At 39.5% G+C, this 17,062-nt stretch overlaps 1 protein-coding gene across 1 annotated transcript in view; it reads right to left on the bottom strand.

The window, feature by feature from the left end:
- LOC133557863 (myosin-4-like) overlaps positions 1-16,727 on the bottom strand; it is a 34,002-nt gene extending 17,275 nt beyond the window's left edge. Inside the window, exons 1-27 of the mRNA XM_061908731.1 lie at positions 16,518-16,727; positions 16,310-16,453; positions 14,983-15,139; positions 14,890-14,917; positions 14,634-14,748; positions 14,459-14,551; positions 10,965-11,028; positions 10,792-10,890; positions 10,611-10,714; positions 10,400-10,538; positions 10,157-10,275; positions 8,878-9,027; positions 8,635-8,805; positions 8,255-8,561; positions 8,090-8,175; positions 7,923-8,010; positions 6,848-6,965; positions 6,663-6,786; positions 6,436-6,572; positions 6,094-6,349; positions 5,356-5,598; positions 5,117-5,293; positions 4,889-5,034; positions 4,718-4,808; positions 2,237-2,626; positions 2,024-2,150; positions 1,835-1,953 (exon numbers count right to left, since the gene is read on the bottom strand). Of these exons, the coding sequence (XP_061764715.1) occupies positions 1,835-1,953; positions 2,024-2,150; positions 2,237-2,626; positions 4,718-4,808; positions 4,889-5,034; positions 5,117-5,293; positions 5,356-5,598; positions 6,094-6,349; positions 6,436-6,572; positions 6,663-6,786; positions 6,848-6,965; positions 7,923-8,010; positions 8,090-8,175; positions 8,255-8,561; positions 8,635-8,805; positions 8,878-9,027; positions 10,157-10,275; positions 10,400-10,538; positions 10,611-10,714; positions 10,792-10,890; positions 10,965-11,028; positions 14,459-14,551; positions 14,634-14,748; positions 14,890-14,917; positions 14,983-15,139; positions 16,310-16,453; positions 16,518-16,721 (3,996 nt within the window). The 5' untranslated portion in view covers positions 16,722-16,727. The remainder of the gene's footprint in view (positions 1-1,834; positions 1,954-2,023; positions 2,151-2,236; positions 2,627-4,717; positions 4,809-4,888; positions 5,035-5,116; positions 5,294-5,355; positions 5,599-6,093; positions 6,350-6,435; positions 6,573-6,662; positions 6,787-6,847; positions 6,966-7,922; positions 8,011-8,089; positions 8,176-8,254; positions 8,562-8,634; positions 8,806-8,877; positions 9,028-10,156; positions 10,276-10,399; positions 10,539-10,610; positions 10,715-10,791; positions 10,891-10,964; positions 11,029-14,458; positions 14,552-14,633; positions 14,749-14,889; positions 14,918-14,982; positions 15,140-16,309; positions 16,454-16,517) is intronic.
- Positions 16,728-17,062: the final 335 nt, after the last annotated feature.

The raw sequence follows: 17,062 nt of genomic DNA, 5'->3' as shown, positions 1-17,062 counted from the left end.
CAATTGTGAAAGGTACCCATCCTTAAACTGAGCCAGCAAGACTTCAGCTCAATGAGCTATTAAATGATTAACTCTGTAAGTGTAATTTTATTGGTCATCAAGCACAATTCTTACCTAACCTAAACCCATGGCGATATGCTTAGCCACACTTTTCATGTCCTAAAATTAACCCTAAAAACTTTGTGCTGGACTTGAGTAACACATATGAAACATTTAGGAATTGCTGTCATGTGACAGTCATGTGACTCTCGCAGGATATGGCTTCCCTTAAAGGAAGTGTGTCATGTAAACACATGATATACAGTGCATACTAATTTCCAAAGCTTATTTTTAAAAATGTAACCATTGTAATGCTAAAATAAGCTATCAAATATTACAATGTAACTTTTCTTACTATATATTTTTTATATAAATTATTATGTGCCACAAATAATATTGATATATTTGACGTACAGTATACGTCTGTCACATCAGGCTTTAAGCCTTAAAATTGCTGACAAAAGCCTGACGTGATTTATTTGTTGCAATAGCAAAACTGGTGATAATCCCCGCAGTAATTCTCAGTTTTATTTATTATGATCTAGTCCTATTCAACATACATTTGTGCAACTAAACACATAAAAGATGATCTTGTGTTGCCATCCATCTAGGACATAGGTGTCAAACTCTGGCCCGCGGGCCAAATCTGGCCCACCATGTAATTTAATTTGGCCCTTGAGGCAATATCAAATTAACATTAGATCTGGCCCGCCGGTGTTGTACAGCGGTGCCGCTGTAACACCGCATTCACCGATTTCCCGGGAGACTGTTGAATTTCAGTGCCCCTCCCGAAAATCTCCCGGTGCAACCATTCTCCCGAATTCCACCCGGACAACAATATTGGGGGTGTGCCTTAAAGGCACTGCCTTTAGCGTCCCCTGCAACCTGTCGTCAAGTCTTTTTTTCCTCCTCACAAACAGCGTGCCGGCCCAGTCACGTAATATATGTGGCTTCTACACACATGTAAGTAAATGCAAGGCATACTTGATCAACAGCATACAGGTCACACTGAGGGTGGCCATATAAACAACTTTAACACTGTTACAAATATGCGCCACTCTGTGAACCCACACCAAACAAGAATGACCAACACATTTCGGGAGAACATCCGCACCGTAACACAACATAAACACAACAGAACAAATACCCAAAACCCCTTGCAGCACTAACTCTCCCGGACCGCTACAATATACACCCCCTCTCCGCTACCAACAAACCCCGCCCCCCTAAGCCCATCCACCTGAGCCCCGACATTAACTGAGCAGTAAAAAGGCCTGAATGGTTGATTCATTCATTATTTTATTTTCAAATGTATTAGCCTCTGGAAAAAGTTAATGTTAATATTTACCTCAGAAGGCTGCAAATACAAAAGAGGCATTCAATTTTTATTTAAATTTGATTTGATATGCCATTGATATTTTCTAATTATTATTATTATTATTTTAAACTCAATTTTGCATGTCACTATAAAGTTATATAAGCCTTGTTTGTTCAATATTCAATGAAAACTTTTTTTTGGGGTCCCTATTAAAAGAAAATCTTTTTTTTGGGTCCCTATTAAAAGATTAATTTGTTCAACCTCGGCCTGCGGCTTTGTTCAGTTTTAAATTTTGGCCCACTCTGTATTTGAGTTTGACACCCCTGATCTAGGAGGTACAGTATGTTTCAACATCTTTCACAGGTTTCCGCGACATTGCTTCCAATTTGTCCTAAGCTATAAAACATGCAAGCGTCGAATAACATTTGCATCACTGACTATTGCTTCTAAAATGAAGAAAACCATAGTACAAAATACCTTAGTTTCCTCTTCAACCTGCCTCTTGAGATCCTCAATTTGCTGGGAGAAGGCAAGCTTGGCTTTTGATATTTGAGCAAGGCTTGTTTCCTTCTCCCCAAGAAGACGAGAAAACTCACCTAGTCACACAAATAACTTCAGTAAACATCAACAAGAGTCATTTTTTCAAGATTGTACTCCAGAAATTACCATTTTCATTCTGAAGCCGTGACCTTTGAGCATTTAAGTCGGTTATCAAACGTGTGTCTTCATCGTGTTTTGTCTTGTATTCACTCAGTTGGTCCTCCATGGAGTGACACAGCTTCTCATAATTGCTCTGCGTTTTAAAAACAATTCAAACATAATAATGTCATGAAAAAAATAGTTACTTTTAGACCACTTAGTTATACAACCCCAGATTACCTTGGCTTTGACTGCAGCCTCCACACTACCAGACATGTCATCAACCTCCATCTTGTACTCGCTCTTCTCCTTCTCCAGCTTCTGTTTGACTCGCTGCAGGTTGTCAATGTGCTCTCCCAACTCAGCCACACTGTTCGCGTGTTTCTTTCTCAGTGCGGCAGCTATGGCCTCGTGGTGGAGGGTGGACTCCTCGAGGTCTCGTCTCAATTTCTGAAATTCCACCTCTCGCTTCTTGTTCATCTCTATCTGAGTTGTGGTTGCCCCTGCGGACTCCTCCAGCCTCTCACTGATCTCCTCAAGCTCCCTTGAGAGGTCACACCTCTGCTTCTCCACCTTGGCTCGGGCCAAATGCTCTGCTTCAATCTCTTCTTCCAGCTCTTCGATGCGTGCCTAAGATTGGTGTCACAGGACAGGTGTCATGTTTATACTAAAAGTAGGCTACATACTAGGAAAACTCCAACAAACGTGGGTTGTTTAAGCAGGGACACAAGTTAGGACAATTCCAAGGGCTCCTAATTAACGGGGGTCCCAAAAGTTACAGACTAAGGCCATTATTTAGCCTGAGCCTCATTTCAGCCACATCAAATCTGTGTTTAAGGTGCCCCTCTTCGAACATTTTTTTACACGGATAAGTGCAGTCTATTTCTTGAACCTCCGGCTCTTAGCTTTGTATGGAGTCATTGATCGTTTACAAACTGAGTTTGGTGAGGAAGTGACGCCAGAAAGACTGCGCCCCACACAGGAAGTGATGTCAGGAAGATGGAGGCGAGTCATCCAGACATGCACGTGTGGAAATCACACATGAATACCTTAAGAGAAGCAAACTCAAGAATGCACCTATTTTGGATACAACACCTCTCAGACGGCAACATGGACGGTTGAGTGACGTTTTTGCACAAGGCCTGGTGGGATATGTTTGTCAACGAGGGTGTTGTGCCAGCTGAACGGAAAGAGAACTTTCGAATGTCCGGATCAGCTGTGATTCTAATTCGTGAAAAACGTTGTCCATTTGTCAAACGGGAGACGACAGACTACGAAAAACAGCAAATACATTTGGACTGGCAAAGCAGCCTGTATCAGTTATTGTCCGCGATGTATGCCGAGTGATTACTTAACGTCTAGTTTAGTACTCCATAACTACTACGGCTGTGGGAAAAAATCGATTCGAATACGAATCGAATCAAATACGTTGTGTGATTCAGAATCAATTCTCATTTGAAAAAAATCATTTTTTTTTTTTTTAATCAATCCAACAAACCACTACACATTAATACCATAACAATGCAATCCAATTCCAAAACCAAACCTGACCCAGCAACTCTCAGAACTGCAATAAACAGAGCAATTGAGTAGACACAAACAGGACACAAAACAAACCAAAACTAGTGAAACAAAAATAAATATTATCAACAACAGTATCAATAATAGTTATAATTTCAGTATAGCAGTGATTAAAAATCCCTCATTGACATTATCATTAGACATTTATAAAAAAAATAAAAGAACAATAGTGTCACAGTGGCTTACCCTTGCATCGCATCTCATAAGCTTGACAACACACTGTGTCCAATGTTTTCACAAAGATAAAATAAGTCAGATTTTTGGTTTGTTTAATAGTTAAAACAAATTTACATTCTTGCAATCAGTTGATAAAACATTGTCCTTTACAATTATAAAAGCTTTTTTTTTTTTAAATCTACTACTCTGCTTGCATGTCAGCAGACTGGGGTAGATCCTGCTGAAATCCTATGCATTGAATGAAAAAAGAATCGTTTTGAATCGGAAAAATATTGTTTTTGAATCGAGAATCGAATCAAATAAAAAATATCCATGTATTATCGAATTGTGACCCCAAGAATCGATATTGAATCGAATCGTGAAACACCCAAAGATTCGCAGCCCTAATAACTACTGTGAAGCCATGAAGTGGTTGCGGCCGTCAAGGACGACCGCCAATTTCAGCCTACAAGCAGAACAGATATCTATGATTGTTGTGAAATGTTCTTTATCACATTGTTAACTTTCACATGTCCATTAAAGATATGATTCATGTGTGATGGCTCAGGTGTGATTCACTACAACGGGGCTAGTCTAACAGCTGCTGATGGTGAGGCGAGCAAAGTTTACTGTTAAAAGAAATGTGGCAATAGTCTACATTAAAAAACAGGGTAAAGATACACTTCCAGGTTAGAGGTGACTATGACGAGCATTTTTTTCCGAGCATGCGTTCTAAGTAGTGTTGCGCCGGCAGACAGAGGGGGGAGAGGGTCTTTTCAAAGAAATTGTATCATGACCTCAAATCATTTCTGCATATGTCATCTGTACGTGGAATGTCAAAGCAAGTTTCCTCAGGGTGCGGTTCAGTCTGATCCATTTTTATTAATCAGTTAAGTGTGTTGAATTTACGTTCAATGGTATGTAATTGTATTCATTCAATTGATTTATGTTCTAAATGAAAATATTGATTTATTTCTAAAATACCTGCAGCTCCTTGATTTTCTTCTGAGACTGGCCAGCCATACTCTGCTCATCCTCGATTTTGGATGAAAGTTGACTCATTTCAAAGTCTTTTCTGAAAAAACATAGCACATATTCAAATGGCACCTTCATAAGCAATTGGGCTCTGGTTTAAATATTTGTATCAGTGCATACTTTTTAAGGTTCTCCTCCAGCTGTTTTTTGTCATTTTCCAAATCCATGATGGCTTCTTGGGCTAGTTTAAGATCTGCGTCTATTTTTCTCTTGGCCCTTTCGACATCCATGCGGTACTTTTTCTCGTGTTCTAGAGAGCCCTCAAGCTAACCCATAGATACATTTTCAGTGAGATTTTAAAGCCATCATCGCATGGATTTAGAAAAAGAGTAAAGGCTTTTGACATACATCATCAACTTGTTGCTCCAGCTTGACCTTAGCTTTGCTCAGAGAGTTGACTTTGTCTTCCTCTGTTTGCAGGTCCTCAAGGGTCTGCTGATGCGCTTGCTGCAAAGCAGACTTCTCCTTGGATAATGTGGCAATGGTATCATCCAGAGTGGACATCTCTTCTATCAGATTCTTGACCTGAAGGATCACTCTGAATGAAATAATTGTCTTTGCAGGTTAAAAACCCAGAAGACACAAACCTTGTTTTCAGTTGAATGTTTTTCCTTTTCTACTTTAACCAGGGTGAGCTCTAAGTCATCAACGTCCCTCTTTAGCTCCAAACATTCGTCCTCCAGCTTCCTCCTCTTGGCGGTAAGCTCAGCATTCACTTCTTCCTCATCCTCCAGTCGTTCTCGCAGTTCTTTGGTTTTTGCCTCCAGTACAATCTTGATTTTTATGAGTCCGTCACATCTTTCCTCTGCGTCTGCCAAACTTTCCCCTTCCTACATCACACATAAAACACAGCAAATACATCAACACAGAATGCTCAAAACAAAAGGAAAAAAAAAACCCAGACAATTAAAAAAATTATATATTATATTTCACTCAACCAAACTATTTTCCACATGCTCACCTTGAGTTTAGCTACTCAACCATAAAAACCAAATAAAGACATAACTCCTATGTCTGAACATATCACAGTTTATGTTGAGCAAGTTACTTTAAAAGTGTAGCTATGTAATATGTTATTTTTTTTTTTTTATTAAAAAATGTAAAGTTTTATTAAATTAATTAGTTTTAATTTACTTCATGGATGTATAAAATATGCTATCATTTAATTAAAATTGAAAATAAAAAAAGTTTATTTTTGTTCACACACATTCATAATGAAGTTCGATCCCTTTCAAGCATGATACATATCAGAAAGAAATAAAACAACACTATCTGCTGGAACTATTAAGACAAATATACATTTTTTTGTCGGAGGGTCTACTCACAGCTTGGATCTGCAAACACAAGTCATTCTTTTCTTGAATCAGAGAAACCATTTTGGCTTCAAGCTCCTTTTTCTTAGCCTCGGCTTTGGCTAAATCCTCTTTGCACTTGGCAAATTCTTCCTTCATGGTGGCCATTTCCTTCTCAGTTTCAGCGCTCCTCAACAATGGCTTGATCTTGAAATAAAGCTTCATCCAGGGCCAGTGTTTTACGTTCATAAAGGAGCGGATGTTGTACTGGATAATATAAATACATTCTCTACAAAGATAGAATTGAGGCAATTGTGCATCAATATAAACATTGGCTCTCAATTATTGTGATTCTTGTGCCATAATTCCCTTTACCTCCGAGACATCATTTGCAGAAAATCCTTCCTCCTGAGGAAACCACGGCACAAGGCTTGAGTGATGGTGATGAGAGAGGCAAGTCGTTCATCCCTCATTTCTTCCAGCAGACCCAGAAGCCCTGCTTTGAAGAACACCTGAAGAATTGTACAACATATACAGGTATAAAACATTCATTGACAACTACCCTAAAGCAAATGTTGGTGTGTTCGATGGATTGAAGATACCTTTGTGTGGCCAAATCTGTACTGTAAATGATCCACGTCGATAGAGCCCAAGAGCTTCTCAGCAGCTTTCTTGTTGTCGATGAATTGTCCTTCAGGGATCACGCTGGCATTCAGTACTTTATACCTACAGAAAAATACGATTAACAATTCAACGTCCTGACTTATTTTACTTCTACTTACAATACCTTTGCTTGAAATCCCCATACAAAATCCTACTGGGGAACCCTTTCCTGCAGATCCTAATTCCCTCCAGCACACCGTTACAGCGCAGCTGGTGTATGACCAGGTGATGTTCCATGATTCCTAAAGGCCAAAGTCACAGTCATAATGCAGTCACGTTGCGTTCACTGATGTTTTGATGGTGGTTCTTCATTTGGGACACTACGCTCATTGAAGCTAAAATGTTAAATGGCTGAATTTATGATTTTTAAAAAAAAATTGCAATAGCTGCCAAATCCACATCGCAACAGTTTCAGTTGTTACCTCCGTCAAGTCCAGTTCCACCCTGGCTGTTAAAGTTAGCAGGATAATGCAAAAACACTACAACAAATTTCTAGTAAACTTTACAAAAGTTTAAAATTATGGCAGATGTGCTAAATAAGAACCGACACAGCTTTTGATACACATCCCCAACAAGATTGTGGACATACGACGTAATATTATATTCTTCTTTGGCTGTTTGTTTTCATTAAAGCCGTTCCCCCTAGCTAGAATCCAAATGTCTAATCCAGGCTGTATAATCCTATCATTTTAACTAATTTTTCATTCTTGAAAAGACAAACAATAAAAACAACAACAAAAAGGCACTCAATAGACGACATGGCGCAGTGGAAGAGTGGCCGTGCGCAACCCGAGGGTCCCTGGTTCAATCCCCACCTAGTACCAACCCCGTCACGTCCGTTGTGTCCTTAGCAAGACACTTCACCCTTGCTCCTGATGGATGCTGGTTAGCGCCTTGCATGGCGCAAGTACAACCCATTTATTTATTTATAATAGCTAGGGTTAGTCACCAGGGACTTGCACTGTTTTATTAGAAAATAGCTCAATCTGATCATATTTTTGTGTGCTCATTTCTAGTTTGAATCTTAACGAAAAACCTATTTCCACAAAATATTGAAACGGTGCAATTAAATGAATGGCTTTAGCTATTTTGACAAATCTCAAGAGGTAATCTAAAATAAATTTAATTGAGTTTGGTCACATCAGGTTTTTCTTACTTTTTGTGACCTGTGAGTGTATAGTCCTGTAAAACAGAAATACCTGGAGTTTTAGTTTCATTTGGAATGAGACACCGAACAAAATGCGGATGGGTGCTCCTGAGATTGGTCATGAGCTTCCCAAGGTTCTCCTGTTTGAAAGAATCAGTGTCATTACCATGTGGCAAACTTATAAAAATGTAATCAGACTGTGTTTCATAAAGATGTTACCCTGAAAACAGCTGAAACTGTCTGAAAAGATGAGCCCTTCTTTTTTGAAGCTTTCTTTGCCGTAACTCCAGATCTGCCACCGTTCTCTGACAACCAATATTTTATGATAAATCACTTTACAAGCAAAGTGTGTCACCGAAATGTGTTAGTAATTCAAGGACTTACCATCTGATGAAGAATAACTGCAATAAAGAAAGGCCAATAGTTTTAGGCCTGCTTTTTGGTAGAGCTGGACTACAGTTTCATTGAGTGGGTCCTTGTTTTTGTCTAACCAACCCGTGATGCTGTAGTCCACAGTGCCAGCATAGTGAACCAAGGAGAAGTGAGCCTCAGCTTTGCCTTTGACAGGCTTGGGCTTTTGAAAATTGTTGGATTTTCCAAGATGTTGGTCGTAGAGTTTGTTTTTGAAAGTTGTATCTGATGCCTTGGGGAACATGCATTCCTCTTCCAGGATGGAAAAGATGCCCATCGGCTGTGGAGAACAGCGGTTTAAAGGTGAAATTGTCATGATTTCTCAAGAATGTTGGGTAAAAGATGTAACTAACCTTTTCAATGAGTTCTATACAAGCCGCCAGATCCATCCCAAAGTCAATGAACTCCCACTCAATGCCCTCCTTCTTGTACTCTTCTTGCTCCAACACAAACATGTGATGATTGAAAAACTGTTGCAGTTTCTCGTTGGTAAAATTGATACACAGCTGCTCCAGACTATTATACTGAAAAAGACAATGTTGGACTTGAACTACAAGATTCCATTTTGACACCAGTAATTATGTATGCACACATACATCAAAGATTTCAAAACCAGCGATATCCAATACGCCAATGAAAAACTGGCGTGGTTGCTTTGTGTCCAGCATCTGATTAATGCGAATGACCATCCACAGAAACATCTTTTCATAGACGGATTTGGCCAAAGCACCAATGGAGTTGTATACCTGAAATTATATAAAACAGTCTGACTGTATTGTGTACAGTGTAGTTACTTATGGAAAATTGAATCAGTATTATCTTTGTCAAAATTCCATGATTTCCCTACAGTTCAGTTGGAAATTTTACAAAGGGCTAAGGAGAATTTCAAAACCTGGATAATTTTTGAGAATTATAAACTCTATGACTCAATTTTTTATTGGCCAGGAGAATCGAAAAAACATAAAATAGTTTGCCAACTTTGAGTTTTGTTTCGATGAAATTTCAAGTACCACAACATCGAGCATCTTACATGGGTCATGGATTACAATGCCCTACAGGCAAGAGCTTTACAAAGGTTTTGTGACAGCAAGATTTATTGTACTAATAACCCACAGCAGCGTGGCATTTAATCTGATCAAACATTAACTACTAGGTCCCTAATACTGCTGACATTTTTTATCACTAGCTTCTAGCACAATGTATCACTTTGGGATATTAGTTGTTACCAACCTTTACATGTCAATAGGGAGGGCCATTCAACAAATTGTTTTAGGGACCACATTCCTGAAAGCTAAAGACCAGGGTGCCTTCACGATTACTCTTATTTTGTATATTTTTGAGAACCACTGCAGAGGACATTAGAATTTTGGCCATTTATTAGGGCTGTCTTCGACTAAGGCTTCTCATAGTCGAGAGCCTTGTGGGTACTCAACTCGCCTTTCTGGGAGGAGGGGGATTCAATGTCCGAAAATTCGCCCCAAGGTTGATCATCAATTCAAACTTTTGTGATTTGAATCGTATAATCGTCAACTATTCTAAGACACATCTGCTATTCATTTTGTCAGAGTAACAAAATTTAGAAAAACAATTGCCCTGTATTTTAAACAGGAGCCCTTTGCTGTTTTTAAGAACCTACTGCAAAAAACTTGGCAAAGATTGTCTCTATGACAATGCTCAAGAGTTTTTTCTGCTGCCAAAATGTTCATCTCTTCCAAGTTTTTCGAACTAAACTCATGGGCCAGTCTGGTGTTATTCCCGGGATCCTGTAGATTTGGCTCAAGGGCTGCCAGGTGAAAAGCCCTGTTATAGAGTTTATGGCACTGGAGTAATGATTACATTGGAATGGTTAAATAATTTATCTCCAACAAAACGTACCTGTTGCACAGTCTGTCCTTTGGTGACATACTCATTCCCAACTTTCACTCTGGGGTAACACAATGCTTTCAATAGATCTGCCGAGTTGAGACCCATCAGATAAGCTACTTTGTCAGCCACTGATTTGGTTTTGAACAGAAAACATGAAAAAAAAAAAGAACTACAGTTAGAATTAATTTCTCACATGCTCAGACGTAATGGAACCATGAAAACATAGTACAGAGTTCCATGAATACCAATTACCCTCTGCCCCATCTGGTTCTGCCTGCTCCTCTCTCTGCTTCTGCTTAAATTTCATGTTCCCATAATGTATCACAGCACCAGTTAGTTTGTAAATGCCGAGCCGCTCCTCTCCAGTGAATCCAAGGACATCAATAGCGCTCTGAAAACACATTGTGACAAATACTGTGACAAAATTTGTAGGTTCGATAAATCATTCAACTTTTTGTCTTACATCTGTGGCCATCAGCTCGTCGCCGTCATTGATGCTGGCTACGCTGATCTCCCCTTGGCTGACAAATGGGTAGTCGTAAGGGTTGGTGGTAATAAGCAAAGTTTCTGCAGGAAATATTTAAATGAAGTATATAGTAATTACTCATTTTAAAATATCAACTTGACGATTGGCCCTAAGTTACCTATGAGCTCAGGTTTCTTGTTGGACATGATCTGGTAGAAAATATGGTAGCTTCTCTCTGCATTCAGCTGGAACGTAACTCTGGATTTTTCCAACAAGTCTACCAAACATGTGTTTATCAGGATTAAAAGTTTAAAAAGTACAAGTGTATATTTCATTTTCATTGAAACTCACACGTTTCTATATCAGCAGAGGCCAGCTTCCCCGTTGTTCCAAAGTGAATTCTTATGAATTTGCCCTGATAGATGAAACATACAAAAATGTTTGCATTGTAATGAAAATAGACATTCTCGACATAATATTTGACCTTACAAAACCTTAGACTTTACAAAGATCTCTTGGTTTACAGCTCCTCCCTTTAGGGGTCGTCAGAGCGGATCGCCTGCCTGCATCTCACCCCTGCAACTTCTTTTGTCATACCAACCCTCTTCATGTCCTCTCTACATCGATCAACCTCCTACGTGTTCCTCCGGTCTATCAGCTTCATCCTCTACCTCCTTTGTCCAATGCTGTATATCCAGTATCCCCCCACAAACATCTCAACCTTCCATCTTGGGTTACTCCCAGTTTTAAGCATGTCTATCCAGCTTGCTCCGTGTGAAAATTTCACGACAGATGACTGTCATCAGCAAACATAGTTTATGGTTAGTCCCTCTTCATCTCATCTGTCAACATGCCCATCACCATTGTGAACAAGAAGGTATTCCACTCCACAACCCCCATGTCTTGCTATCTTCATACGTACCATGTCCTGCACCAGAAACACAGCTTCTCTCTTGGCAGTCTACCATAAGCTTTCTCGAGATCCATCGACACAGTGAAAGTTTTACGGCTCATACAGCACTCTCAGAGCGCACATTGCCTCTGTCGTGCTCTTTTTGGGCATGAAGTCGCACTGATGCTCAATAATTATCACATCAAGTCTTAACCCAACTTCAATAACTCATTGCCATATATTCATGGTATGGCTTATCAGCTTGATTTGTCTGTTGTTGTTGCAGCTATTTACGTCACCTTGATTGTTAAAGATCCCTACAAGAACAAGTCTTTGATATTGCTCGAGTATCTTCTCACTCTCCAAAATTATGTTAAAGCAGACCTATGATGAATTTTGTCTTTTCAGACTTAAAAATTGTTGTTGCAATATTGGATACTCATGTCAAACAATGCCAACTCATGAGGTTCATGTATTTTGATATAGGCTTTGCAGGGTTTTGGACAATTTTTAACAGGGGGGAATCTGTGGCATCACACCCTGGCAGACATACATAAAGGGATAGGTATGTTCTCATTTCACACACTCCCACCTGCTCTACGTCAATAAAAAAAAGTACTTTAGAATAAATAATTCTGTGTTTATTTGTCCACAATATTTGGCTCACTACGAAATTAGATTAGCCGCTGTACTGTGGCAGGAAAAGAAATGCCATTGTGACGTTAACATGACATTGATGTGCAACATATAGTAGTACAAATTCAGGTAAAAGCAGATTTTTTTGAGGCTGTGCTGTAAAAATCGGAGTGTGCAAGTGTACCTAATGTTGCGACCCGGTGATTCGCTGTACTGTTTATGAAGTTAATGTTCGGCTGTGTTTGGAAAAGAAACATTGCGTGATGACCTTGAAATAAATTAAAATTATAATGATTGAAATGTATTATTTTGGCGAGGGTAGGGCGGGGTTCTTTTTGTTCTCTGTGTATACCCCGGCAAACCAACTTCTTGCAGACATACGCAGAAAGTAGGTAATAAAATTTACTATGGAGCAAAAGTTATGTAAAATTTACGTCAAAGTGCAGTTGTTTTCTTTAATCTCCCTAACCTTCAACACATCCTTTAAAGCTCGGTCTCTATCCAACCAGATGATACAAGTCCTTCTCTTCGTCCTTTCTCTCCAGACTCACAACTGCCTTTAAGATCTGGCACCTAGTACTCTTGTTTACCTTTTTCATCTCCCCGACTATCCTTCCCATGGTTTCTTATTCAACCTCTTACTCTTTCTTACTTTCCCTTCTCATCTTTTCTATTGAGAGATGTTTTTAATATTTTACCCTCTTATAGGGGAACAATTATGCAAAACCAATGCTTCCTACCCATTAGTACATGTTTTTGTGATCTGCATCAGTCCCAAAAATGTGAAATCAAACCATGGAGGCACAGCAGAGTTATTTATCCAATAATCTTGCCTTCCTTCATACTTCCTCCAAACGAGCCATTTGGAATTTGCCCAATTTGTGAGGTTTTTCAGCGTATATCTCTATTAATGGTCAAGTTTTACCCAAAGAACTTTGCTCGAGTCGGCCATTGTAGTCCAACATTGGAGCCAATAAGTCCTTCTTTTTATTCTATCCTCTTATCGTGGGGCAGACTGGCTCGTACATGCACATGCATCCTTCGCTGTTGCCATTTGGAAACGTTAAAAACTACAAATGGCTGATGGAGAGAAGACACAGTCAAATTGGAGCCACGTAAATAAGACAGACAGTCAGAGTGCGGCTTTAAGATGTTTGTAAAAATTGACCAAAGAACAACCATTACATGTTATGTAGACCACAATGAAGTGCTTTAGATGACCCCTTGAAGGTAACCACAATATTAGACACCCATCTTAGTTTTATGTGTAGAGGTTCTAGTGTTTTTGAACTCTCATATAATAATAACTTTGATTTATATCGCGCTTTTCTAAACACTCAAAGTGCTCACAGAGAAGTGGGACTCAACATTCATTCACACCTGGTGGTGGTAAGCTACATCAGTAGCCACAGCTGCCCTGGGGTAGACTGACGGAAGCGTGGCTGCCAGTTTGCGCCTACGGCCCCTCCGACCGCCACCAATCAATCATTCATCATTCATTCACCAGTGTGAACGGCACCGGTGACCAAGGGTGAAGTGTCCTGCCCAAGGACACAACGAGAGCGAATTTTTGGATGTCAATAGGTGGGAAGCGAACCTGCAACCCTCAGGTTTCTGGCCGGCCGCTCTACCCACTACGCCATGCCGCCCGTATAACTTAATTTAGAGCACAAATATTGTTGATATCAGCTCTCTGCCCGTGTCATTCACAATTGAGCATTGCCTCTGCTAAGTCCAAACATTGTGGGGATGGTTGTTGCTTATCCATCATCCATCCATTTCTACCACTTACTCCCTTTGGGGTAGCGGGGGGCGCTGGTGCCTATCTCAGCTAGAATCGGGCGGAAGGCGGGGTACACCCTGGACAAGTCTCCACCTCATCGCAGGGCCAACGCAGATAGACAGACAACATTCACACACTAGGGCCAATTTAGTGTTGCCAGTCAACCTATGCCCAGGTGCATGTCTTTGGAAGTGGGAGGAAGCCGGAGTACCCAGAGGGAACCCACGCAGTCACGGGGAGAACATGCAAACTCCACACAGAAAGATCCCGAGCCCGGGATTGAACCCAGGACTACTCAGGACCTTCGTATTGTGAGGCAGACGTACTAACCCATGTTCCATCGTAGTGCCCGGTTGTTGCTTAGTCAGCATAATTTAATGAAGAATACATAACCATTTTCGACAAAAACAACAAATCAGATGGCATTTTTTTGTACAGGAGTCTGCTTTACACAAAGTTAACGTGGGTAGATTTGCAAAAGCAGAATTTTGCTAAAGCTCTCGTAGTCAATCTTAAATAAGACCCGTCACTCACAAAACGTGATGAGTTGTCATTTCTAACAGTTTTGGCATTTCCAAAAGCTTCAAGAAGTGGGTTGGCAGAGATGATCTGATCCTCCAGATTACCCTAGAAATAAAGATGATTTTTTTTTTTTAACATTTTGGACAGCAGGCTATGAGAAAAGAGAAATCAATAATTTTGACATTACCTGCAACTTCCCTGATGCACCGGCATCTTTCTTTTTGTCGCCAGACCCTGCAATTGTTGCAAAGTACTGGATGACACGCTTGGTGTTGACAGTCTTTCCTGCACCAGATTCTCCACTACAGAACAAAAAAAACACACATCAAGAATCATTTGTTGTTGGTTTTTTTTAAACAAAATATAGGACAAGCGTTAGAAAATGGATGGATGGCTATAGTGTAGTATACAGTATAGTAATATAATGTTTGAGTCAACCTTACGTGATAAGGATGGACTGATTTTCTCTATCTGAAAGAAACATTTGTACAGTTACAGTGGAACCACATTTAGATGTGATAGTGCAAACAGTTTACCAGTGAGCATGAACTGATAGGCGTTGTCTGAGATGGAGAAGATGTGTGGCGGTGCCTCCTGGCGCTTCTTGCCCCTGTAGGCCACTACCACTTCTTTGTTGTACACTGGGAGTCCCTTGTAAGGATTCACAGTGACACAAAAAAGACCAGAGTATGTCTGAAATAACAACACAACACATGAGGGGCCTGATTCACCGAGTTGTTCAGTTTGTTTAATTTGATTTTACTTTACACTTCACACAATTATATATATATATACATATGTATATATATATATATATATATATATATATATATATATATATATATATATATATATATATATATATATGTATATATATATATATTGAGGTTAGTGGAGGGAGTAAAAGTTAGATTTAGAAAATACTTTTTACAGGTGTGCACAGCCTGACGCCTACAGCTTCAATTAAGCTCAAGCCCCAAAATGGCCAATGAACCATTAGGAGGGAAATACTAATCTTTTAATTCATCATTATTTTCAATAGGGATTAATTATATTTGATAGTCTGATAGTCTGAAACAGATTGAATGCATCTCCATGCCCCAGTCATCTCTATTCGCACTGTCACTCAGTAGAAACTGAATACATGCTGGAAGCCCTGAAAACATGACTATGCTTTCTGTGGATGTTTTAAAACTTTGAAACCAGAGTCATCAAAATTAAACAACAATATTCATTGACAACTGAATGCAATTTAAGCAAAAATGCATTTTAAACTTAAGTAAGTAAGTACATTTTATTTATAAAGCGCTTTCCACAGATACAATCACAAAGCGCTGTGCAAAACATAAGTGAAGTAAAACAACAATTCAATGAAAACAACAGAGGTAACATCCATAAAAGAATACAAAGTTAATTAAAATTGATAGTTAAAAGGTGCATTACCTTAAAGCTTTACTAAAAAGAAAAGTTTTCAAATGTTTCTTAAAAGTGATAACACAGTCAAGATCACAAAGGGACTGGTGCAAATAGTTCCAGAGTCTGAGAGCTATAGCCAGGAAAGCCAGGTCTCCACAGGTTTTAAAACAAGTTTTTGGGATCTTTTGGTGTGTGTCATCTTCAAATACTATTAAGAATTTGGACTGACTGTTGTGAGTAATGCCAAAAGTGTTACGTTTCTAATTTGAGACAATCTTGATTTAGGACTATATAAGTAAACTTTGATTGATTGATTGATTGATTGATTGATTGATTGATTGATTGATTGATTGATTGATTGATTGATTGATTGATTGATTGATTGATAATATTGTTGGTATCTTCCAAATAAATCTTGGGGCTGTTGATCAAAAGGGATTTACTCACATAAATCATCCACGCTGCATAACGCTCTTTGAGGTTATACAGCACAGCTGCTTCGTTGAGGTGGGTCATCATAGCCATGTCCTCAATTTTGTCAAACTTTGGGGGGTTCATTGGGAACACTTCATCATCCGTAACTATTGCCACCTGCAATGATAAAGGTTACGGATAAGCAATTGGTAACATACACTTCTTCTCCGTTGCACTCTACCTTTCCAGTGTCAGTCTTAACAGTCACTTTGCCCTTCTCTTTGCTCTGTATAGTGCCTTTGACAAACAGCTCCTTTGGATCCACCACAAACACAGACGTTTTGGCATCAAAAAGACGGTTTTGGGCCTCGATCCGCTCCCGTTCAGGTCGTCTCAGGTAAGGAGCCGCCTCACCAAACACAGACATTTCAGCATCCAAACTCATCTTTGCAGTTCACTCTAGAAGTAGATGTTGTTTCAGTGATTGTGGGGTTTTTGACAGTTATCTGAACTACACCTGACAATAGCTAGCACAACAACAACAGTAAACACACAAACATCCTTACCAGCAGTAAGTCTGAGCCCATAAAATGTGAACTGCAATGGTGCAAAGGCTTTTATAAGGTCTCCTCAGCAATCGAGACAAAGCAAACGCCTATATTTAGGACAAAGCCTTAAATGAATGCTGGGTTGGGGCGTGACTTTGGTATGTGATGGGGATGCCACCAAGCTTTTGTCATAAACCCAAGGATTGGAGCAATTGGACTTTAGGCATAACAAAACAAA

The sequence above is a fragment of the Nerophis ophidion genome, linkage group LG08 (genome assembly GCF_033978795.1).
Source record: "Nerophis ophidion isolate RoL-2023_Sa linkage group LG08, RoL_Noph_v1.0, whole genome shotgun sequence".
In the NCBI taxonomy this organism is placed as follows: domain Eukaryota; kingdom Metazoa; phylum Chordata; class Actinopteri; order Syngnathiformes; family Syngnathidae; genus Nerophis; species Nerophis ophidion.
The sequence above is the reverse complement of the archived record's forward strand: the minus strand, read 5'-3'. Positions and strand labels throughout refer to the sequence as shown.